Source organism: Coffea eugenioides, chromosome 2 (genome assembly GCF_003713205.1).
Source record: "Coffea eugenioides isolate CCC68of chromosome 2, Ceug_1.0, whole genome shotgun sequence".
NCBI classification, from domain to species: Eukaryota; Viridiplantae; Streptophyta; class Magnoliopsida; order Gentianales; family Rubiaceae; genus Coffea; species Coffea eugenioides.
In genome coordinates, this window is record NC_040036.1 from 69,180,485 (window position 1) to 69,206,511 (window position 26,027).

The 26,027-nt window shown below is 35.4% G+C and overlaps 3 protein-coding genes across 3 annotated transcripts in view; 2 read left to right on the forward strand and 1 right to left on the reverse strand.

Moving 5' to 3' along the window:
- LOC113762201 (putative late blight resistance protein homolog R1B-14) overlaps nucleotides 1-26,027 on the forward strand; it is a 103,731-nt gene that overhangs the window by 20,848 nt on the left and 56,856 nt on the right. The gene's annotated exons all lie outside the window — the stretch shown is intronic.
- Nucleotides 3,628-7,398, forward strand: LOC113760111 (putative late blight resistance protein homolog R1A-3). The gene has a single exon (XM_027302682.1). The coding sequence runs from the start codon at nucleotides 3,628-3,630 to the stop codon at nucleotides 7,396-7,398; it is 3,771 nt and encodes a 1,256-aa protein (XP_027158483.1).
- Nucleotides 9,637-11,434, reverse strand: LOC113760112 (probable protein S-acyltransferase 7). The gene is made up of 5 exons (XM_027302683.1): nucleotides 11,300-11,434; nucleotides 10,804-10,970; nucleotides 10,428-10,716; nucleotides 10,106-10,339; nucleotides 9,637-9,813 (listed from the first exon to the last, which is right to left on the reverse strand). Exons 1-5 carry the CDS (start codon nucleotides 11,432-11,434, stop codon nucleotides 9,637-9,639), a joined length of 1,002 nt encoding a protein of 333 aa, XP_027158484.1.

Sequence of the window (26,027 nt, forward strand, 5' to 3'; positions counted from 1 at the left end):
GTCCCCTGAGGATATGACCCTACTTGCCCTATATAAAAATTAGAGATTTCTGGTGAATAAATTCTGGTATATCGGATTAAGCAAACTCTTCAGAATTCAGGGTGAATCAAGTAACCCATTGCACATCTAGAGTCCCTACTCCAGTGCTGAAATTGACACAAAACTGCTTTGTTGGCACTTAGGATTATTATTATTATTGCACAGGTTCGACACCTGTGAGTTAACCAGCTACGTGCGCACATCAGGAGTATTATCACTATATATGCCAAAAATCTTGCGATCTAGATAACTCTTTTTTTTTTTTTTTTGATAAACGATATAATATCATACAATGAAATATGCACTAATGTGGCAGAAAATACTTTAATTATATCACAGATATAATAAATCTGAAGAATCACTACATCTAATAGATCTAGAAAATTATAAAAATTACATTGTGAAACTCAACAAATTTGAAATTTAGAATATTTATGTATGCCAATGCTATCTGATTTACTGTCCAACTGGTTTAAACTCAAATTGGATGTTGAGATCTAATAAAATGACCTAAGAAATTCCAATGATCTAGAAAAATTCACCCTAGGGTTGATGAAACATATGAAAGTATACATGTTAAAACATCAATAAATAGATTACACGAAATGTTCACTAATTAACTATTCATTAGGGATTAGTACCACCTAATTTTTTTCATTTACATGTCCAAAAATCCAAAAAGATTCATCAGATAGCACTCGTCAATGTGTCAAGAATAGGACCAAAAGGAAATACAAGCTTTCATATAAAATACCAGTATAACCCTAGTTTCCCTCAATAAGAAAAATAGTTCAGCTATAAAGGGGTTTCACAGTTTCAGGGTAGGTTTGTACAGGAGATATAACCAAGGGTGTTTGCTTGTAATTAACCAAGAATATTGTGTTACATAAGCTGCGGAACGGTAAGATTTTCTACAGTCATATCATAAAACAGAAATATTGTTCCAAAATTTACATAATTTTAGTGTTCATTTGACATGAACTTTAACAAAATGCCAAGAAATTGGAAAAAATTGACAATTTTGGCCATAGGTTACTGAGCTAATTTCTCCTCATGTTGAATCTCAAAGTTCTTTCTCTGCAAAATGATTTTAAGAAGCTAGAAAATGCTAAGCATGTTATCTCATCAGCCCGGACAACTCAATTAAGATTTTGAATAGATTTAGTAACCAGTGGAGCACTTTACCCTAGTTTTAGATATCAACTTCATGTTTCCAACACCTCCCCCACCCCCACCCCCAAAAAAAATGTTATGATTAAGTTCTCAAACCACTTGAACCATGATTTACACAACATGTTAATTAAAATTTTCTTAAGTGATGATTTTCTTATGTGACTTAAAACATCCCAAAAGATTTTGTCTCGTAACATTTAGAATTGTGTCTGTAATAGACCAAAAAGCAATGAAGGCTTACAGATAAATTATTAGTATAGGCAGTGTTGCCTCGACAAGAAAAACAGGTAAGAAGGGCGTTGAATGTTGAGATTCTGAAGACAAGCTTCAAATGTCCAAATGTCTGAATGATACGTCTAAATCTGGCTATGAATGCAGACATACACATTATAACCAATAAGGCTCAAAACTAAAACAATAAAGAGAAAAAAAAGTTTTCATGCCTGTCCCTGCCCAACATCAAACTTTATCTTGTTTTATTTTATCTCCGTTATCTGATTACTATACTAGTTACTATATTTAAAACGAGACTTAGCATATAAAGTTGTAAGCACTTTTTTATCTTAATTTATGTTGTTTCCATATTACCCCAAAGTTATTGTATTTTAATTGTGGTAATATATTTAAATATGAAACATTCCAAATGAATATATTCAATAATATGGTAATTAAAATGAAAATCGCCTATTTAAAACTATTTAGCAACCCTCACATTTTCATCTCCAATTTTTATGTGCATCAAAGTTTCTTATTCGAAACAATTTCTTACTCAAAATAGTTTGACCAATTTCATTAACCACAATTTGAAGATTGTAAAAAAATATTAGTATAAAAAAATAGATGCTCTTAGAACAAAAGAGAATAAGAAAAGAGTCCATATTCATTTGGAGAATCTTGATATGCATATCATGAGACAGGTACATAATTATGTGTCTTCTATCAGTATAAAGAAATACTAAAAGAAAAGCAAAAAATAAAAGAATCCAACTATTTCTATCAATTGAAACTAAATAGCCATTTTAAGGTAATTAAGCTGTATAAATCATTATATTCTTATCAACCACAGTAACACTTAGAAAAAACATCAATAATCCAAATTCAACAATGCACCTCATATTATTCAATTCAAATTCACAAAATTTTTTGTGAAAAGTTCAACTGGAAAGATATAAAGTAAAATGTTCATGTGAAGTTGGATATGAGCACGATTCATATATTTTATTCTTAAATAATTAATTCATTCTAACTATACAATTGCATTTCATTTGTCTTAGCAAGGGAAAATAATATTTAAAATGTTGATACAATTTTTTTATTTCTTAAAATTTGTTGATTTCATCATAAACTTAACTTTGGGGTTTATTTTTAAGCAAGAAAAGGCACGTCTAGACTCTAGTTCATAAACGAGCTTTCCAAAAGGGTAAAGAAAGGGGTAAGTGTGGTGAAAATAATTAGAATGACAAAATCTAACTAATCAATTTATTTATTCTAATACCCCTTTAGAAATTGATTTTACGATTTAAGTCTTTATTTTACTAATAATTAAGAATTCTATTTACTAGGCTCACACTTGACATGTATGCATATATTTCCTGTTTAGCAATATTTTTTTACAATATTTTACAAAAATAATATTATGATTTTATGGTAAAAATATTGTGAGTATACAACAACTTTGGTGAAAAATAACCGAATTAAGAATTATTTATCAAAGCTGAATCCATAATTTACCAAAAAGATCGACATAAATTAAAATAAAAAAAAAAGAACCGATTGTGAGGTTTTGCAGTTCTGATCTCCTTTCACATTTGAGAGTTGTCTCATCTCTAAATTAAGATCTCTGCTGGTTCTCTTATTAATCTTTGATTAGATGGCCTCCAGTACTATAGTATTACTTGCATTTCTTCTACTTTGGATTGGATACTTTCCGTCCAATTTTCAATTTAGTTGAAACCACGATGTAGGTTTTTAAATAAAAAAGAGTTAAATTAAACATTTAGCAAACCACAAGAAGTTTTTTATATTTTACCATTTTGATTTTGATTGAGTTATGTGATTCCTTTGTTTTCCGGTGCATGAGCTGTGTGAAAATTGAAAGTTTAACAGACGCCAAACCATTGAGCTGACAAAACGTTTTTGCGATTGACTAAATTGTAAACAGCCCCAAACGTTTCAAGATTTTAATGATTAAAGGGAGCCCTTTTTGATTGGTTAGACAGCCGCAGGCAATGATATTTGTCATTTACTTTCTGGACACTAGCAATCAACGTGCAGAAAAGGGGAGAGCACTTGTTTTTGAGGTTTTGCAGATCTTTCTCCTCTTATTTGAGATCTCCTTTCATATTTGAGAACTGTTTCATCTCTTAAACTGAGATCGATACATTCTGGTTCCCTTGTTGATCTTCCTTTTATTAGATGGCCTCCACTAGTATCACTTGTATTACTTCCATCTTGGATGATCTGCAAGCGCTGGAGAACGATTATCCAGAATTTCCAAATTGGCCGCAGAAGTACCTGAGACGCATGAGACACATGCCAAGATATCTGAGAACATTTCTTCTGTGTGCGAGAAAATACAGCAACGGTGATGTGCAATTACTATTTGACAACAAAAAGAACCAGGCAAATAATCATCATGCAAGCCTAGAAGCTCTGGCAGTTCGCATTGGAGAAGCCATTCCCAAGTGGGCAAAGGAGATCCAATCTTCTGATCAGCCTTGGAAAGTGGTCCATGATTTAGAAAAAGACATGGAATCCTTCGAACAAGAAATTTGCGAATGGTACGTCTTTTTCTTGGGTTCCTCGTCACGGCAGTCCAGTAATTCGGTCGTTCGAAAAGATGACCTTATGGAATTCATGGATTCTCTTCTGGAGAATCTAGTGAATTATCTTCCAAGGAGTCGGCTGGCACATCAAGTTGGACTAATTAAAGCCCTTGAAGAGAAGCTGGCGTTCATGAAAAACTTCATCCATTTTCTCACACTGCATGGCGTTGAAAACAGAGAATTGGGACCTTTGTTGGTTCACACTGAAGCTGTGGCTATCAATGCAGCAGGCCTCTCTTATAAGTTCCAGTTTAAGAAGGGTTTCGGATCGCCCAAGGATATCAAGGAAAGCATTTCGGAACTGCCGCAGAAGATTATTCCTGTTGAACCGCAAGTCCTTGAGACTTGTATCCAGGCCCTGATTGCTTCAAAATTATCAAGACAATCATACGGAGATACAGATGAGCGCATATTGAGAGACTTCTACCATTCTCTCCTGTGTAATCTTTGGGAGAAACTAAAGCATGGTACTTGTCCTGTGATTTTGCGTCAACTACAAATGTTTTACGAGGGGCTCAATTCCTTGAGAACCATTTTGAAGGAGAAGCCAAAGGAGTTCGATGAGAAAGTAAGAGATCCTACTCGAGTCGTGAAATGTTATGGAGGAGATTTTATTTCCCCACTCTCTCTGAATGCAATCAAAGACGCCATACAAGCCAAGGATATGGATATCGTGTGTTCTGAGTTATTGGAAATAATTAAGCTCATCGATGCAGTAATCACAGAGAAGTGTCCAGAATCATCATCATTCACTTTTCCTACGACCAATGGACTGGGCTTTGTTGATTCCCTTCTAGAAAAGATGATGGATGTGACAAGTTCTGAGGCCGGCTCGATTGCTTTGATCGATCATCCAATTCAAAAAGTCCAGGAAGTACTTGTTTGTTTACGTTCTTTGCTGTGGAAAATTGTGGAGCTGCAAAATGAAGATGAGGAGGTCCAGGCAATTTGGAATCGTATTGTTGGGGTGGCATACAGGATAGAGCTTTTTATTGACTCCTTAATAACTGGAAATATCTTAGATTCTTCTTCAATGTCCATTCATTCCATTTTAGAAGAAATGAACATCATTAAAGCTGCGGCCTTGAAGATTTGTGATAGCGACAGACTTGGTGGAAAAGTTAAGGAAGTAACGAAGAGATTCAATCACATGCCACAAGAAGGAAGTAAGCCAATAGTCAATGATGTGGTGGTGGGATTCGAGGATGAGACGGCATCGATAATCAATGGACTCAGATATGGATCACGCCAAGTGAAAATTGTTTCCATTGTGGGTATGCCGGGATGCGGTAAGACAACTTTGGCTAGAAAAGTGTACAATGATTCTTCAGTGAATTCCCATTTTCAAGAGCGTGCTTGGTGTACTGTTTCTCAAATATATCAAAAGAGAAATCTGTTGCTTCAAATTTTGACTTGTATTGAGTCCAAGCTTCCTGAGGATGTTTTTAAGATGGGTGAAGAAGATCTGGCTCTTCAAGTCAAAAGACGTTTGCTGAAAAACAGATATCTCATTGTTTTGGACGATGTATGGGACATTGATGCATGGAACGGATTGGAAGCCTCATTCCCTGATGATGGAAATGGAAGTAGAGTTATCTTGACAAGTCGGCTCCGTGGTGTTGCTCCGCAAGCCAAACTCGACCATGAACCGTATTCTCTTCCTCAACTCACTCCTAATGAGACCTGGGATTTGCTAAAAGGGAAGTTATATCCTGGACAAGATTTGGCTCCTCCAGAACTATGTGAAATTCGACAGCAAGTTGTGGAAATGTGTCAAGGACTACCTCTTACGGTTGTCATTCTTGCCGGAATTCTCTCAAGGATGGACCGATATGGTTGGAAAGAAGCTGTGGAAGGTTTAAGTTCAAGGAATGTTTCTAGTACGGAACAATGTACCGCTACATTAGAGCTGAGTTACAAACATTTACCTGATAATCTGAAGGCATGTTTTCTTTATTTTGGAGCCTTTCCAGAAGACCATGAACACAATACCAGGAGGTTGATTTCTCTATGGGTTGCTGAAGGTTTTGTTCAAAAAACTCAGCTCAAGAGATCAGAGGATGTGGCAAATGATTACCTGATGGAACTTATTAGCAGAAGCTTAGTCATAGTTTCGAAACCAAGATCCATTGATGGGGTCAAAGCTTGTCGCATTCACGATTTGTTATATGAGTTTTGTGTGACAAAAGCCAAAGAAGAAAAGCTTTTGCAGCGGGTACGTAGGTATGATGACTTATCTGCTTTCACTTTGCCATGTTACCTACGTCGCTTATGCATTATTGATTCTAAGGTCGAGCACTTTGACAACTTGAGGTTATTTTCTCCTGCCATACGCAGTCTATTATTATTCAGTCACGATGAAGACAGTAATAGTTTTGACCTTCGATTCATTTTTCACATCATCAAACTTGTCAAAGTGTTAGATTTGAGCCAAATTGGACTCGACCCCTTTCCTAGAGAGGTAGAACTGCTTGTTCACTTGCGCTACTTGGCGATTCTAGGTCGAGGTAAAATCAGTCTCCCATCATCAGTATGCAATCTCCCGAATTTGGAAACTTTGATTTGGCGAAATTCTTCAACTCATCGTTCAGTTTCACTACCAGATACCGTATGGAACCTGAAGAAACTAAGGCATTTACAACTAATTGATGAGGTCGATAAGCATTATTGTTTTTTTTTCCCTAGAGACAATCTTGACAACTCGTCACAGTTGCGTGACTTAGATTTCTTGTCCTGTTTGTCTCTCGATCCTGAGGAAAACATCAGCAAGCTGTTGAGAAAGTTTCCAAATATCCGCAAGCTGAGATGCTCTGTCAATCTGAAGCCAGATGTTCAATATCATGTAGCAATGAATTGTCTAAGTCAGTTGGAATCACTCAGTCTGAGTTGCGTTATTTACGGCGGTGACCGATATCAGTTAGATTTCCAATTTCCTTTGACTATTAAAAAATTGACCCTATCTTATTTTCGCTTGCCATGGAGCAAAATGGCAGCAATTGGAAATCTACCCAATCTTGAGGTGCTCAAATTACTCAAACAAGCCTTTGAGGGGGAAATATGGGAAATGGAAGTAGAGAAGTTCCCTAAAGTTCGTTTCTTGAAATTAGCTTCCTTGAACATTGTGAAGTGGACAGCCTCCTCCGAGTATGAGTACGAGGAGCAGTACTATTTTCCTCGTCTCCAGAAGCTAGTTTTGGATCGCTGTGGAGCGTTGCAGGAGATCCCTTCTTGTTTGGGAAATAGTTATGCCCTTGAAATAATTGAGGTGTCAAAATGTCCCAGCTGTACCAGTTCATTGGAGGAAATTCAGGAAGAGCAAAGAAGCAATGGATATACCGATCTGAAGATCCTTACCTCATAATGGACGATTGATCTTCTCAAGTAAGTTTTTTAAGTCCTTTACTTATGTACTGCTACGGGTTATGTGTATCTGTTTAGCATCAAGATCAAGTTGTTCTTTTTCTTAATAGTTTTTCTTTTTCTTTTTTGTAATTAGTACTGGAAAGCTGCAAGTTTTTGTAATTAGTTCTTGTTTGGAAAATCTATCAACTCTTGAAATAATTGAGGTGTCTAAATGTGCCAACCGTACCAGTTCAGTGGAGCAAATTCAGGAAGAGCAATTAAGCAGGGGAAATACACTGATCTGAAGATCCTTATTTCATGATGGATGATTGATCTTCATTCTACTTTTCTTTTTTAATCCTTTACTTCTGTACACATACTGGTTATGTTGTATCTGTTGAGCATCAATTAAGATCAAGTTGTTCTTGTTTTCTTTGCAAGTTTCTTGTTATTCCTGTGACCGAATCTTGTATTGGGACATATACTCTGTGGAAAGTAATTTTTCAATAGTAGTGCTGTGCTCGCACAACTGAGTTTGCAAATTTTCCAAGAACTTATATGTCTTTATTGGTTTGAACTTTGAATTACAATAATATTCTATTGGGAGATTTCCGGTAGTTAACAAAATAACTTTTGATACAAGCATATACCAAAATTGATACAAGCACATTCCAAAATTGATTGTTGTACAAAATGAAGGAAGAAACCCAAAAAAAAAAAATGTCTTAAAACCCTCCCTAGATTCTTTCTGTTAACTACTAGACTTTAGATTCGAACCTTGAATCTAACATCAAGGAGAAGCCAAGTTAAGAGAGTTAATTGTGCTAACTTCACTTGAGCATGGTCATAATCCTAAAAGCTCTCTTTATTGTTTTAGAAAGATTATGAAACTTTTTGTAAAGTTGTTTATTAAACGTTTTAAATTGTTCTAAAATTGATATCTTGAAAACTATTGTATAATTTTCAAAATACAAAAGGCCTCCCAAAATAGGTAACATTCAGGAAAAATGTAGAGGGCAAGGTAAAAGTGGAACATTTTTTAAGAGATTTTAGCATAATTTTTAGGGCCACCCCAACTTATATAGTTTAAGGGGAAATAATGGCATCAAAGATGGACCTGGAAGGGCTCCTCCAAGTCCAGATACTCCTATCCAAAGATTTAGATAATTCTCCTGTTCATCCTTAAAATTCTAAAAATTTTCAAAAAGCCCTTTAAATTTGAATATTTTGGAGCCGCAACTATATATTTTAGTTTGCCAAAAAATCTACTCATATTATCTCTACCTTACCCCTGTATACTTTTGTTGTGGTTCTACAAGCGAATCACATTACATGAGCGAGTAGCTAAAAGTGAATTTATAGTATCCAAAAACATAAAAAACAGTTTTAGGTGACCGAAAGAAAATAGTACATACATTCTCTCTCATGCTGCGTTTGGATTCAAAATTTGATGAATAATTTGAAATTCTCTCAAATTCCTGTAGTTGTTTAGATTATTTAGTAAGTATTTGAATTCATAAATCACCAATTATTCAAATATTTAATATATATTTTGATAATTGGTGAATTATAAAGTCAAATGCTTCTTAATGAATCCAAATAACTGAAGTGATTTGGATGAATTTCAAATCTTTCATTAAATTCGTCAATCCATATGAAGCCATAAAGTTTTTTCACGACTGTATTGCATTGAAAACAGCTTTGCAAGTGATCTAACAAACAATAAACAAAAAATTATGCAAATAATAAATTTATTCTGGTAGTTTCAAAGAAATTGGATGGCAAAGAACTACTTCAATACTTGTTAAATGATTCAAACTCGACAGAATTCAAAATGCCTTTGCGCTATCGATGCTGAGTATATATGTTAGAGGCAAACTACCAATTTATAATTTGAAAATATACGGTTGAAGATTCAAAACATTTTCATCTTAATTTAACATAATAAATAGTGATGCATTTCCTCCTAATTGTGGTATGCTGATGACAAAATTAAAGTAACCAAACTTGGAAAACTTACATAAGCAAAGTTGAGGTAGCCCCAAATGCAGCAAAATGTTTGAAACAATGAGGAAGTATGATTATGTAGTCACTAATTAAAAAGGTTCATAATCTATGCTATCCCTGTCCATCTTGTAATCAATCTGAGACTAGAAATTCAGCTACCAAAACATGGTACAATGTAATCCTTAATGGGACTAGTAAATTGAAGGAAACAAAGAAATCATCTAGCAACCGTACTAAATATGCAATAAAATCATTTGATGCTAATATCACTTAATCCACCAAACCATCCAGGCTCCACATCTGCTCGAAAGTTGACTCTAGAGGGTGGTTGTGAAGCAAGTAGAGCCTCCTTAATGTTGTTTAGGATTCCTTTGTCATAGGGGTTTCCAGAGCTCACATACTTTTGGTGAAAATGCTCATAAGATGTCTGCACGAGGCATAATATAGAAATTCCATCATAATTTGTTTAAGCAGCTATTTAGACTGGCTTTCCCCTTCTATGTTTATATGCCAAAGCAGAAATTTCCTCAAAGCTGTGCACTTTAAATAATTGTTGTACCAAAAAATTCGGTACTGTTCTCAAAAGAATTGGCCGTTAATTAATCTATTTGACATACAATAAATACAATCATTAAAGAAAAATAGGCACTTATTCAACTTTGAGATAAACCGTGATGATATAAGTACTGTTGGCATAAATGAAAGTATAAAGGGCAAACCTGGTTTATAGCAATTAGATAAACATGATAACAAGAAAAGCCAGCAAGAAAGCACATGGCTACAAAACTGAATAATGTCAATGCCACTGTCTCCGGGTCATTTCTTAGCAATCCAATCAACCCATTTCCATCTCCGGGCAATTTGTGATGTAGTGGTTTGCATGAGAAGATAAATATGAAGGCAAACAAGAGCAATCCTGTCAATAGAAACGTTACATGAAGCCGATAATTCCTCTGCATTTTGAAAGAAAAAATTAAGAAATTATAGTTAGTAAAGTAATTTTAATGCCAGAAGGACTTGCAGGGTTGTGATCATACATACCAGTCCCACACAATGCCCGATCCAGGTGCAATGGTGATCGAATTGTTGGATGCAATTGTTACAAGTTGCACAATGACAAGTTCTTGGTGGACGATAAATGTTACAAATGTTACAATACTTCAACTTCACCTCTATCCCATTTATGACAACTGCCCTTGATCTCCTTCTGCGTTTACCAGCATCAATTGTTCCCAATTCAACTGATGAACACTGATCGTTTCTAGGAATTATACCAGGATCAATGGTACTGACAAATACCAAGTTCACAAGAACCTGCATTGAGGGCAATATATAGTTACATCAGCGAAAGGGCATTCGATTACGCTCACAACTTTCTCATACAAGTGTGTGTGTGTGTGTGAAATTTAGTTTAGGACTAACAATTGTTGTCAAAATTGAAGATGTTACGATGATGGCCGGATTCCTTATGTCACTTGCAACATGAACCGCAAATGTCCAACTTGATAGACTAATAGCAATGGCAGATAAAATCAGCCCTTTTGGATCCGGACCACAAATCAGTCTCCCCTTGAAAAAGAATACCTACATTCACAATAAGAAGTCTAACATCAAATCCTCCATTTTTTTTCGCGTAAGCATCAAATCCTCCATTTCTTCTTTGATTTAAACCAATAAACTAAAAACTTTATCAGGATTCAGCAAAGTACAATGATAAGAAATAGCTTTGGAACGTAAAGCAAGAGGAAATGGAGGATTACATTGTTTCCGGGCAAAAAATGGTAAACTCTTGCTTGTTCAATTTCGTCGCCTCGACAAAATCGAAAAGATTTTTCTTGAACCACCCTTTTGTATCCAATTATTTTCTCCCAAAGAGAAGAAAGCAGTTGCTTTCTTTTTGCTTGAAAACTAACTTCAGAATTCTTATCTACCTTCTTTCCTGATGACATAGTACTTTCTGTAGGTTGATCAATTTCTAATGAGGCAGAATTATCGATAGCTTGAGCGACTGAAAAATTTAGGCTGCCCTCTTTCTCTTCACTCGCCATCCTCTCCATTCTCTCTTTGTTTCTACTATCTAGACTCAAATTAAGAACTTCAATTGTGGTTCAAACTTGTGACTGGAAAAGATATTTCAGAAAGCGGTTACTATTTTTGTGTTCATTAGGTCCAAGCCATCGGGTTAAAGCGTGCACGCACTACCCGGATGCAATATAAAGCAAAACAAGCCTTTCAAATTGGGCTCGGGGAGGAACCCACTGAAATGGGTGGGTCAGCGGATTCCCAATGGATGCCAGATTGAACCAGTAGATCACTATAATAAAGGGTGTGTTTGGACGTGAATATTTGAAATAATTAGTATAGTACTTTTTGCGATATAATGTATGTGACATAAAAAATAATTAAAAAGATAAAAATGTATGTTAAAAATGTGTTTGTGATGCAAGCAAATAATTTTTTGAGAAATAGCTGCAAACACACCCGTAGTTTTTTAATACAAGATATGTCATATGACATCACTAAATAATGTTATTATAGAATGCTAACAATTGCGAGAGTTGTGACAAATAAAAATGTAATTAGTAATCTACCCATCCTTAGTTTTATTATGAATCTTGTTAGTTAAGAAATTATAATTATACAATGTCATTCAAAGTGATCTTTTTTTTTAGAATTAATTGTTGTAATATTTCATTTTGTTAATATATTTCTAATTTGTAAAATAGATTTTGAGAAGCAACAAGTTTTAATAAAAATTTCCAAATGAGTATTGGTGGCTGTCAAACTACCAAAAATAAAATTTATATCAAGACCTACTCCCAAAACTAAACGAGTATAGTGGTGAGTAGGGTCGTCTCCTCAGGGAACTGGTAGATTTATCACACACAGAGAATTTGAGGGTTTTTTGGAAGGGAGACAAAAAGAACAAATTAAAGATGTAAGGGTATTGAATTTCTAATCGCAAGAAAGTGCTGTAGCTGAAGAATATAACCAGAAATAATTGACACAACCTAGTCAAGGAAATAATCTCGGCACCGGCCCACGCAATTGATCATAGATACCTGAATTAATTCACATGTTCGCAAATAAATTGATTAAAGCAATTCAACAACTGCCAAACTACCAATCTCTCCTTAATTATATGGTAGTCCAGAGACGCTCTTAAACTACCCCCTTATAAAATAGATAACCCCAGAGACACTCGAAGGATTTAATCTATTCACAGCTTTAGGAATTAGAGAGATCCAATTCTACTTAACAAACACACATGCGGGTTCATTTAAACTAGATTAACCATTCCTACGACATAGATTAGACTACTTGCGAGGCAATGAAATTGTACCGTTTGCCACTAATTTAAGACAATCAAGTGATACGCATCCCTGTCTTAATTGGCAGTATACTATTTAGACAATTGAATAACTGGCCACATTAATCCAATAAATCCAAACAATAATAGGCTGTTAAAATAAGGAATAATTAAATACTCACAAACGCTGAATTTAGAACAATCAAAAAGATCTCACAATTATTCGTGCACCGGGTCTTGATTATTCCTCAACTAGATAAAGGCGTTTAGCCTTGCCGCATAACGACGAAGCAATTAAAAGCTTTCGTGGAATTTCGTCGATTGACAAGAGGTAAAGAGCGGTACAACCGTTAGTCTAGAACTCACGTTCCCAGATAAAAGATGAAACTCCTAGTCTATTGCTGTCCTCTTTTATAGTGTTTGCGCCGCCAATCTCTTTACCAACCGAGAGTTTGTTTCTATAAAGGATAGTTTCCTTATTTTCCTACTTGAGTTGTTGCCAAAGGTATTCTTTAAAGATGTTTCCTAATCCCACGTAGCTTCAAAACACGTCTCCCAAGAATAGTGGTAGCTTCCAGGGATAAGTCTCACGGTCCGTCTTTTGAACGTAACTGTGCGGTCTCTGACATGGGCACGCTCAAGAATGAATAGTCTTCTGGAATTTTGCCTCTTTTCACCACTTTCGATACCAATTGCCTGCAACAGACACATTTACCAATTATGAATAGAAACCCATTACTCTAGACAATAAGTGGCCAAAATCAAGACCAAACACCAACAAATAAAATGCATAATTATCTCACTATCAAATATTTGCAAAGTGTGTGTGTTTTAGGAAAGGCACGAATGTCCACCAACACCACTGAAGAGTCCACCAACACACCAACGCCTGGATAGTTCCCAGTAGGAAAGACATGAGCAAAACTTTTCTCAGCAATGGAATACTTCAATTCGCTGATTGTTGCACCAGACTCAACCCAAGCACTATTTCCTTCAATATCAACGCTAATTGACTTGAGATTTCTCAGATCAAGTATGATGAATGGAACTTCAGACTTATAGGATGTGCCCTCGAAATCATGGCCGCCACTTCGAATCCTCATTTGTACTCCATCTCGTTTGCAACATATGACTGTTGCTTCAACGTGATATATAGTATTCTAGAGGAGTGATTATTGCCAAAGGTTTTGCTTTTTCCTTGATACAGAGAACCTAAGATTTTGGATTGAAGATTCCACGATGGGTAAATAAGAAGAGTTGTTGGGGAGATAAAAGAACATTCAGAACTGAGATGTTTGATTGACATGAAGCTATCAGGAATCGAACTTGAGTATGATGATGGAATTAGTAAGGAAAACAAGGCAGTGAATAATAGAACTCTAGACATTTCTGTCACCATTTCTGTGATATTCTGAACTATGATTCCCCTCAGACACAATGTAGACTTAAAACAACTATGAATTACTCATCTTATTTATATCCATTACAATTGATCGCGACTGATTGTCATATAAATTAAGAAATACATGCAAAGTTGGCCTGCAGGCCCGCTTTTAAAAAAAAACTGTATTCTCTCTCTTGCATTGTCAGAAATCGTGATTATAAGACTTATTCTCAAGTGAAGACACTAGCTAGCTCTGAATATGCAGTTCTCGTCATTTAAGATTTTTTGCATTCCCAATCTTGAATCAATTAAATATACAAGTCTGCCTAGTTAATAAAATTTTGTTAATTTGGGGCTCTCTTATCTTGTCAATTTGGGACAAAAATTTTGGTAGTTTTAATCTCAATAACTAGGCAGACTTGTTCTTTGCTCAAAACATATATGCAGTTACTAGTTACCAACTCAGTTTGTTGGCTTATGCTAAACAAGCCTTAAAAATGTTCAAAATCTGAATTAGAATGTGTTTGAAAGCATGATGATTAAGTGGTTTCAACATGACATCTATCCCTCATTCTTTGTTGTGGTTCTTCAGTTACATGCACTTAGGACACAACACAAAGAATGTAAGCCAATTTTATTTTGCCTCATAAAAGTTGTAAATTCTCTATGCTAAAGTATCAGCAACTTAGAAGGTTAAGTTTAAGTGCTGAATTGACTTATCAAACAAGGCCTAAATGGTTTCAATATGACAGCAATCCCTCATTCTTTGTTTTGGTTCTTCAGTTACATGCACTTTAGGATACAACACAAAGAATCTAAGCCAAATTTATTTTGTCCCGTAAAAGTTGTAAATTCTATATGCTACAACTTAGAAGATAAAAGAAAATGCTAGAACTTTATACCTAATTTTTGTATCTTTATTGTGTACCTTTAGCATATAGAATAGAAAATTTCGGTTATTTCCTTACAAAAAGGTCGTATGTTCAAATCCAATTGTCAACATAAGGATGTGTTGGTAGACAATATGTACCTGTAAGGCTGTATTGATGGGTAATCTGTAAGAATCCCTGTAACAATCCATGATTTTAGAAACATGTCCTAACCCGTGGTGTTGATTAGAGCCAACCCCATCCAAACTTTTTGGTACCAAAAAGTTTTTTTTTTTATTTACTTGAATTCTCCTACTTTGGCCTTGGGAAACAACAATTTATATCCACTTAAATGGATTTGGATGATCCAAATAAATTCAATGGTTTTAAATAGATAACCATCTAAGCCCAATTATGTTGGTGGATTTAAATGGATTATCCATGTCATCCATATATATCCACTTAATTTAAAAAGAAAAAAAGAAAACACACATTGTGATTGCAAATATTTATAAAAAAGTGGGATGGAATTTTGTGGGACCACGTATTCTTTACTTCATAACTTTCTCATATGCCAAGTTGTCAATAGCATTAATTGCTTTGTATTCACTTCTAATTCCTTTTTAAAATTATATTTTAGTCTCTACACTTTTTTTTTAATCAAACTCTTATATAGTAATGACAGCAAACTTGCACATTCTAAAGTAAAGAAAAAAGCAAGAATGTATCATACAGTGTGAAAGTAATTTTTTATTTTTTATTCTTTTATTTATAAAAAGATTTTTCTAACGAGTGTCCCTGCGACATTGGTTAAGATATATAAATGACACATTCTTTTTTTTTTTTAATAAGTGAAAGATCTTGAATCTATGACCTCCTACTTATAATCATTCTCCCTTTATAACCCAACACTCAAAAAAAAAAAGACACCTAATTTACTAAGTAAATATAAGGTAGCTTGTACATCAATATTATAATAAGGAGTTTCATACATTTCTAGTTACAATGTGCTAATGTGATGAAAATATTTTATTTGTCAAATAATATAAGACCTTTTATTGGAACTCTATTATTATTCAAGGCATCCCTCTTGAACAGAGTGCAAAAACTTGGAAAAATAAACTTCCTTCCATTGTAAAGCCATATTCAATTCACCCAAAAATTATAATAATGTAGCCAAGTTATTATTTGTTCATTACTTTACAAGATGATACTTTAAGTAATGATTTAAGGTTAAATTGACCACAGTAGTTATATTTTCTTAGAACTAAAATAATTTAAAACTGTTTTGATGAAGAATAAAATAGAGTAATAGCACAAGCATTTGTTATTACCAAAAGGTTTTTAGGTGATTTAAGGATAGAATTTTGGGGATCTATACCTTTTTGGAAAAAAACATTTGGATCTTAAATTTAGGATTTGGGAAAGTAAATGGATAAATGGATGGATCATGGTTTTACACTATTCATTTAAATGACATCCATTTATTAAATGGTTTTAATTGGATTGGATCAATTTGATCCACTATCCATTCAACTAAAATTATTTATCAACCATATATCCATTTTGCCACTTCTATATCTCACTATGTATTAACATGAATCTCACTTCTATATCTCACTATGTATTAACATGAAATCTTATTTACCATAATATATTAGTCAGTAGCGTTCCATGTCAGTTTACATTTAGAATTTCATTTCTTCAACTTGTAAAGTTTGCCTGGAAACTTTATATATATATATATATATATATATATATATATATATATAAAGAATAATATTGTCATTGTTTCTGATACCAATTTTAATGGCGTGATCTCTCAATGATCTTTTGTCTCCATAACTTTTGAATATAATCGACAGTCGTGCTTAGGCCGGCCGCTGCTGGTGCCACCACTTGCGACAATTTGTCTTCTTCATTAGTAATGGGACAACAAAGATATAAACTATAAAGGCATTCAAATAAAATAAAGGTAGTATGACCTGTTTTCCACAAGGCAGCAAAAACATTATTGTATAGGAGGTAAAACCGGTCATCAATTTCAAGATAGCTAAACTAAACACAGGTTAGTATAGGTGTTAAATCAAGATTTTAATACTATACCAAACGGGATTTGGTGCAGTGAAGCAGAAAGATGATAGAACGTGTAGGTTTTGTAAGGAGTGATTGCAAAACCCTCAGATTCTTCCTTCTCTTAATACTAGACTAGATGTACACGAATGGAGTAAATAATTTTATCTTTCATAATAGAACGTGTAGGTTTTGTAAGGAGTGATTGCAAAACCCTCAGATTCTTCCTTCTCTTAATACTAGACTAGATGTACACGAATGGAGTAAATAATTTTATCTTTCATAATTTTGTATTTTATCATACAATCCTCCTATTGTTTAAAATATCCAATTAACCTATCTATGATTTTACGTAAAGTCGAAAATAGACAAAAAGCAACTGCAGTCACGGTGATCAACCTATATGCACGCTAGCTAGAAACGTGGAATATGTGAAAATATGGAATTGCCACTTATTCCCCTTATGGCTTCGCATTTGGCCACATAATTCCCTATTAATTTTATGTAAAGTGGTTAGACACTTATTGTGCTTAAATATTAACAAATGCTTGGAAATACTTTTTTTTTTTTGGGGTCAATTTTTCCACTTTACATGATGCTACAAAAGAGTTAAATGGATATTGTTGAATACAATGGTAGAACCAAAACTTTAGTTTAGGGGAGGCGAAAAATCCAACATATAGTAATAACACATATTATAGCATATAAAGCATGGTAAATTTAAAATGAAAATTAAGGATTTCAATAATAAACGGCAAAGTATAAACCAAACTACAAAATTTGGATTCCCTACCATTCTATTTCCTATCAATGCGAGAAATAACTACCTAGTAAACTAATAGATCAATAATTCATATTACTGGCTTCGTTTCTTTTTTTCTTACATTTGTAGAAGCAATAATCATTACGTAGTTCTGAAACAACAAACTCAAAATAAAAATAACTATTTCGAAATTAATAATACAATTTAAAATATAATACAAGAAAGTTTGAAGGAAATAAAAATAAAAGCTTGCCTTGCAAAACTGGAGTTTGAGAACAGTTGATACTGGAAGCATAATAATGGAGCTTAGAAAGAGTCGATCTTGAGAAGCTTGATAAAAAGTTGTAACTTTATATATTTTAACTAATCCTCGTACATTCTTCATTCAAGGGAATTCTATTACCTTTTATTTCCTTTATTTACTTTTATGTAGTGTTTTTTTAGTTGTTATTTTTTCGTTGTAAGCTGTGGATGAATTGAGCATTTAACAAATAGTTTGAACTCAACACATTAAGGGCTCGATTTGAGGGTGGATTTTTGACAAACTCAAGTTCGAGTTCAAACAATATAATAAGAGGAGGAAATAATATAATATCGAGCCTGTAATATCGAATTGAACTTGATCTCAAATTTGGAGCTCGTATAGGATTTGAGTTCGAATTTGAATTTATCTAATATTTTGAATCGAGCCCAATAAATCAAAAGTTCGATTCAATTCATTTATAAGCCCATTTGTACTAATGCTACACTAATACGAGAACGAAATAAGAGTTTGTTTGGTATAAGAGTCATATAAAAAGAGTAATTAAGGGGGACAAGAAATAGATAAATGTATGAAGAGTAATTAAGAGGAACTAGAAATAGATATGCATGTTGGGGGGGAGGGGGAGGAGATTAATCTATCTTAGATAAAACGTCTTAGTCCCTTTAGGATTATTTCGAAAGTTTTGGGGGTTGTGGGGGGAGCGAAGGGGCTGCACCTCCCCAGCCCCTCTGTTCCATCCTTGGTTGAATCATAAGGGATTTGTGAGGTATTAACAACATACCCATGCAAATTTGGTGTACTTAAACAAAAAATAGATTATCAAAATTATTGACGTACATTTATTTGATTTTGACTATTACTTATTGTGATTTTTCGTTAGTTGTCTTAAATTGCGTTGAAGATAAATTTTATTTTAATCGAAATATTAGATGGACTAAATATTGGGGACCAGAACTGTACTTTTGTTGCATTTCTGGTTCAAAATAGTTCTCGTCTTTCTCTTTGGCATTTTCTAAATAAACGGTGATTTGAAATGGATCTTGTTACGTGATCATTTGCCCCCTGTCATCTTTCAATGGAAGTACTCATTCATAGGTGAACAATCTTGGATACAAATTTTGAATCCTTTAAGAAAATGGAGAGTCTGAAAGGAAATGCGCATGCTAAACAAATGTTGAGATCAAGGCATCTAAGCTGAATTCTGGTCCAGATACAAGCTTTCAAGGAAACTTTCACATTAACCAATGAAATTAAAATTGAGAGCAGGTGCAAGGTCTCTTTCAATCAGAATAGTTGCTTGACAATAGTCTGATTACAGTAATAAAAAATTTATTAGGTTGCAAACTGATAATATATATATAAAGGATTCAATATTGACGTATTGTCATTGTTGTAAGACCACTTTTCTTGGCTTAATCTATCAATGATCTTGTCTGCATAATTTTTTGAAATAATCTACAATTCTGCTTCTGGCCGGCTGCTGCTGCACTTGCCTCAATGATCTTGTCTCCATAATTTTTTAAAATAATATACAATTCTGCTTCGGACCGGCTGCTGCTGCACTTGCACTTGCGAAGATGTCAGTCACAGTCATTAGTTGTCCCGCAAATATAGGTGTCACCTAATGATGATATTAACCAGCTACGTGCGCATATAAGGAGTACTGATAGGTGCCGAGTCTGTGCAATAATAATAATAATAATCTAACTATCACTAAAAGCAATCAATAATCAATTCAGATACTGGAGCAGGGATTCTAAATGTACAATGAGTTACTTGATTCACCTTAGTTCCGAAAAGTGTGCTTAATCCGATATATTAGAATGGATTAATTGACAAAATTACTAACTAGTAGACAGTGGCAAGTAGGGTCGTCTCCTCAGGGATTGGAGAAAAGTTCGTTCCTTTCGAGTCAAGACAAACGGGGGGTTTTAGGATTTAATGCTAATGAATTGCCACCTAAATAAATTAAATACGAAAAATAATTAATTGAGAGAAATAATTGGAGAAACTCTAGCCAAGAATACACTTCAAAAATGGTTCATGAAACTGATCATCGATTCAAGTATCATTCCAGCATTCATTGATAGATTGATTATAGCTGTCATACACGTGATAAACAACCAACTTTTTCTCATTTTTTCGATAGTCAAGGTACGACCGTTAACTATTTCTCTAACAAAAAAATAACCCTAGATACGACCGTAGGATTTAATTTTTAGATTGCATTAAGAATTAGAAAAGCCCAACCCTAACTAACAAACACGCTACGAGAATTTGTTTAAGTTAGATCGTATGTTTTCCTGATACAAACCCAATTATGCAAGTTGCTACCGGGACGGAAGTAATCGAATAATTACAGATTCAACTACCCCCAATTAGCAAATAGTTTACGTGAATAATTAAATATTATGCACCTATTCAATTAAACACGATAGCTATAACAACAATTAAAAGCAAAAAACATACAAATACCAATAAATGAAGAAAATAGTTAAAATAATTCAGATCTCACAATTATTGTTGAACTAAATCTTCAGTGGTCCCCTTGAATAGAAGTAAGAAGTTAGTTCTCCATTAATGGAGAATAAGCCATGCGTAGAGAATTGGAAAAATTTGTCAATTCTTGTCTACCAATTTCGGTCAACAGAGGAAAAAAAGAACAAGTCCACAATTGTGTCTTTTTCGTTGGTTTCCTCCAAGTTTTTTCAAAAGGCAAGAAAAGTCAATAGACAAGTACAATGCTCCTTTTTCGTTTCTGGCTACCTAGCCAAAAGTGAATGAATTGTTTCTTTTGTTAAAGCATAAAGAGAGTCTGATCTCCCTCTCTCCAAATCGGTCAAAGATAGAAAATCCAGCCGACTCTTTCCTATTTTTTCTTCTAAAAAATTGGTATCCAAATACCAATCACTTCCTAATTAACGAATTCTATTACAAGTCAATTTCTTCAGCTTTTACTTTCCTTTGGGATGACCCCACTGATTTCCAAATTTGTAGCCAGCTACTTCACTCATTTTAGGAACCTTCTCACGTGCAAATAATTCCGAGAATTCCGGACTTAAAGGTTGGAGTTAGGCGTGGGCACGTCTAACTGTCAGGAAGTCTTTTGGAATGTTGATTTTAGCACTTTTTCTCCACCAATTTCTGCAATTAACACCAAACAGACAACCTGAGTAGAATCCCCCAAATAGTGTAACATTTAGTCAAAATAATTATGCAATATTATCAAAATATCTCACTAAAATATGCCCTATCAATCTCCCACACACCTAAACTATGCTTGCCCTCAAGCATAATTAATTTAGAAGTGTAATTAAGATACCAAGCAATTCACAGTAGTTCATACCAATAACGGTATTCCAAATTCTCCCAATAACCTCATCAAAATCAGGATATACTTACTAAACTGACAATTTTCACATTCAATATGCACTCATTCACTCCAAAGTATATAGAATAGAGGATGGCTCTCAAATCAACACAATGGAATGACATTATCATAAGTTTGCTCATATATCATATCTCCACTACTTAACTATGAATTAAATGCACAAATCAAAGGGACTTCACAAGGTTGTAAGGAGGCTCGGGTGAAGGGGTAGGATAAAAAGTATTTTAAGGGTGTAAAAATGTCAAAAAAAAAAGTCCAAAAATTCATTGCACAGGTTCTTGCAAATTTGTACCTCCAAGGCATATCAACAACCCAACAAGTGAAGGTAGTAGTCGGCACTTGTCACAAATACTTTGATTTCAACCTCTTTTTTTCCATATTTTTTTTCTCCTCTTTATTTTTCTCTTTTTTTTCGTTATCGACACCATAGAAGTCAACTTCACTTGTTATACTTGCATTTCTGCTTCACTGCCTTTCAAATAATATCCCAACTCCAATGCAATGGAATCAAAGCATTTCTTCAACTCGAGGTACAAAGAGAAAGTCTAAAAATAAGGTTTTTCCGCTAACAATTAGGATATCAAATGAAGAGAAAGGGTTAAAGGTTTAACTTGGCTCACTAAATGTAGATGAAATAAAAGTAGATTTTTGAGCGAGTCAAAACTGGTTCAATCCTAAGTGCCCTTATCATTTTGATGCATCAAATTCAATTAAATGTGGTTTTGACATGCATAACCGAGCAACTTCTAGAATGACAAACCTTGTGCAATAACCTTATAACCATTCAACAAACGAAAAATTAAGCCCAAAAATTGCACAAGTGATCAAAATTATGTCAAGTTCAGCATATTCATCAATTAACCCACCATCGAGAAAAATAGAAAATCCATGGCATGAACTCACTAATCATACTTGTGTCTCAATTGCATTTATCATTGTCTAACACAAATAACTACTAAGAAAAAGAAAATGCAAAATAAAGACCTAAAAGCATAGCTAACCCTTCCCCACACCTAAACCTTACATTGCCTCCAATGTAAGTAAATAAATATCTAGAATAGAGATAATGGGGCAATGACACTTCCTTGAACATGAAAGAGGGTAGAAAAGGACTAAGGCTCGGGAGGGGAGGGTGGATGGAAGCCCACGTGGGTGAAGTACTGAGCCAAGTTCTGCGCCATTCCGGACACCTGGCGCTCGATCCGCTCCAATCTAGAATCCATGTGATGCAGTTGGAAGCGGAGGTCGGAAGACTACCTGTCAGTAGAGGACATCGGCGGATGTGCAGAAGAGGAAGGTCCAGGGGTGTCAGTAGAAGGACCGCCAACCTCCGAGATAGCAGATTTGGAAGCTTTACGCTTCGGTGGAAGCTGGATCGGCCCGGGAGGCACAAACTGGAAGACACCATTGACCTGTTGCACTAGACCCATACCCATCTTTTCCAAACAAATTAAATCAAGAGGTTCTATAGTACAAGCCAAATGCAGATTATGATTAATCAAATCCAAAACCCCAAGATTAACAGCCAATTGAGTGATAAAAGAACCCAAAATTAGCGGCTTATTTTTCTTGTTCAAGACAGTTCGGAGGTGGGAAGTAAACCAACAATCCAAGTTGACCTTAATCTCAGCAAACATACACCAAATAAAAAAAACTCGGGTTTGATCAAAATACCCGAACTGTCTTTCCTGCCTGAGAAGCTATAAGCCATAAAATAGTGGAGATATCGGAAACGGAGTCCCTAAGAAAAGAGGCTTTAGACTAGCTAGGGTCATAAGATTGAGTGTCAACCAATAGTTCTCTCCAATAGCCAGTGTTATGGGAGAAAAAGGGCTCAGTGTAGTCGCAGGCACTTTCCATATATTTATCAGTTTGGGAATAGGGAATGTCAATAAGCTCAAAAGCCAAATTAAATTCAGTGATGGACTGTTTGAACTCCCTACCCATCAATTTAAACCGAATCACCTTCGGAGTAGTAACGGAGAATTCATCAGGGACATTAAACTCAAAAGTGGCATAGAATTCCCACGTTAACTCAGTGAAAGCAGGTAAAATAATAGAAGCATAATTTGTCCAACCTATGTCGGTTAACCTCTTAGTGACCTCATCCCTAAGGTTTAAAAGCTCGAGTGTGGAGCTATGGATGAATTTACAAGGAATGATCTTCCTTGTACAGGCAGCGGCATACCGTTCCTTATCGACAACCCTGGTGAAGGTCAAATGGCCATCAAAGTGGGCCGGAGAAGAGAAGTGAACCTCCCTATTCCTCCCAAGGCGGATCCGGGGACCTCCCGAAGCAGTTGCTTGAGAAGGCCCACTCAAAGGGACAGTTGGTTGTGGGGTGGAGGTGGATGGTCTATTCCTGGTTTTATCTTTTGTTTTAGCCATTTGACACCGGTAAATAGGGCAAGAGCAGGGTACAAACACTCAAAATAAGTCAACTGGCAGCCAATTAAACAAAGAGTCCCCAATCATAGATCCAAATATCGACAATCGGGAAATAGACAATCAGACAAATGCAACAACTAACGACACTACTCAAACACAGTAAACACACAAATATTAATCAAACTAACAAACACAGTAGAAGTCCCCAAGTATAAAGAAATATTCACAGTATCCCAAGTAAGCACCAACTATCTGTTATCAGCTAAAAATTAAATGTCTAGCCTCAAATAAAAATTTAAAATCTGTCCTCAGCTAGAAATAAAAAAAATCTGTCCCCAACTAAAAGTAACAGAAAATTAAAGAAAGAAAGGACCTAAGGGGAGAGCAGGTAGTGGGGGTGACAGCGGAGTAGCAGCGACGGCAACGGTGGTGGAGGAGGCGACGCGCATGGATGACACGCGCGGACAGAGGCGAGTGGCCTGACGGACGCATGCTTTGGCAGAGGAGAGGCGAGCTGGTCTCACCTGGTGGTTGTGCGCAACTGGGCGTGCAGCTTGGTGCGAACTGGGTCACGGACAGGAGGGCTGGAGCGCACGGGCTGCCCGCTAGTCGCGCGCACTGGGGAAGGCGTGCGCGAAGGGACTGGTAGATGCCCGCTTTGGCTCGCTGGAGGGGCGAACAGGCGCAACCAGGGAAAGATGCTCGCTGCTGGTCACGCATGGGTCTACTGGGCTAGCGTGCCTGACTGCGCGCCTGGGTTGGTCGCTTGTGGCGCACGAGCTGGGGCGCGTTGGTGGTGCGAGAGATGGGCACGGCAGGTCGCGCGAACAGGCATCGGTGGCGGTTGTGCGCTGCGTTGGCCTGTGAGAGGGCTTGCGAGGCGGACAGCAAGTGGCGGGCGAAAGGAGACGGCGGACAGTGAGGAGGGCAAAGACGGCGGCGGCGGAAGAGAAGAATAAAAGAAAGAAAATGAAGAAAAAGAAAGTAGGGTCACCGGTGTGGTTTTTTTTAATAAGTGAGGGCAATTTCATCTTTTTTTTTAATAAGTGAGGGCAATTTCATCAAACCAGCAAAAATAAAAGTTCCTATTCTAAAAATATGAATTAGAGTGTAGCGATGAGTAGGGTCGTATCTACAGGGATTGGGTGATTTATTTCTTTATGAAAAATGGGGGATTAGGAGAAATTAACCAAATAGCTCACTTGAATAAAAATAAAGACATATCACAAAATTAAATAAAACTAAACCAAGAATAGGCAACACTCTAGTCGAAAGTCTTAATTTCACTTTGGTTCATTTAACTGATCATCAATGCAAAGGTGAAATCACTTATTCATAAATAAACTGGTTATGGTTGTCAACACGCTCTGACAACCTGCCTCTCCTTACTGTTTCGATAACCACAACACGCTCTATGGCTATTTCTCTTGCCAATTAAGCAACCCTAAACAAACTCTTAGGATTTAACCTATTGACAGTATTAATAATTAGAAAAGCTACCAATTCTAACCAACAAACACACATGCTCGGTTCATTTAAGTTAGATTATATATTCCCGTGACATAAATTCGAAAGTCTCTTTTACAATCAAATTATATCACTCGCCACAAATACTAAAACCATCAAACAATTACGGATTTGATATTTTAGATGGCAATAGACTATTTTGACAATTAAATATTGATCAGGTATTTAACTGTAGAAAATAATCATAATCATAAATGAACAGAGAATATATAAATACTCATAAATAAATGAAACAAACAAATCAAATTAGATCTCACAGTATTGTCGAACCAAAGCTTCAATTATCCTTCAACTAGAAAAGAAACTAGCCGCTCCTCCCTGTAGATTCGCGGCCACAAGAAATACTAGGGTTTATTGTAGAGAAAAAAAGGAAAAAGAATCAGAGGTAGAGGAAGAATGAGAGCCCACGTCTATTTTCTCCCCTATTAATAAGGACGGGATCCCTAGGACTCCTATTAAACTAAACTAACCAACCAAGACCTATTAATTGGTTTCCAAAATAAATTATATCAAGTCGTAACCCCTCAAGATCTCCACTTCCGTGACTAATATGTAAAACCATGGGCTACAACTGGCTTCTTGATAATTGACAGATTGATCTCATGTCCTGCGAACTCTTGACTGCTTTGTCAAATAAGACGTGGGTACGCTTAACAGACTAGAGTTTTCTG

Bases quoted from the DNA above. Each gene is read 5' to 3' on its own strand.
- LOC113760111 (XM_027302682.1), top strand. From the start codon at position 3,628: ATGGCCTCCACTAGTATCACTTGTATTACTTCCATCTTGGATGATCTG.
- LOC113760112 (XM_027302683.1), bottom strand. From the start codon at position 11,434: ATGGCGAGTGAAGAGAAAGAGGGCAGCCTAAATTTTTCAGTCGCTCAA. The intron at 10,717-10,803 runs TCCTAAACTAAA...ATGTAACTATAT, and splicing joins ATTTTGACAACAATTGTTAG to ATTGCCCTCAATGCAGGTTC. The intron at 10,340-10,427 runs GTATGTATGATC...TTCAAAATGCAG, and splicing joins TCGGGCATTGTGTGGGACTG to AGGAATTATCGGCTTCATGT.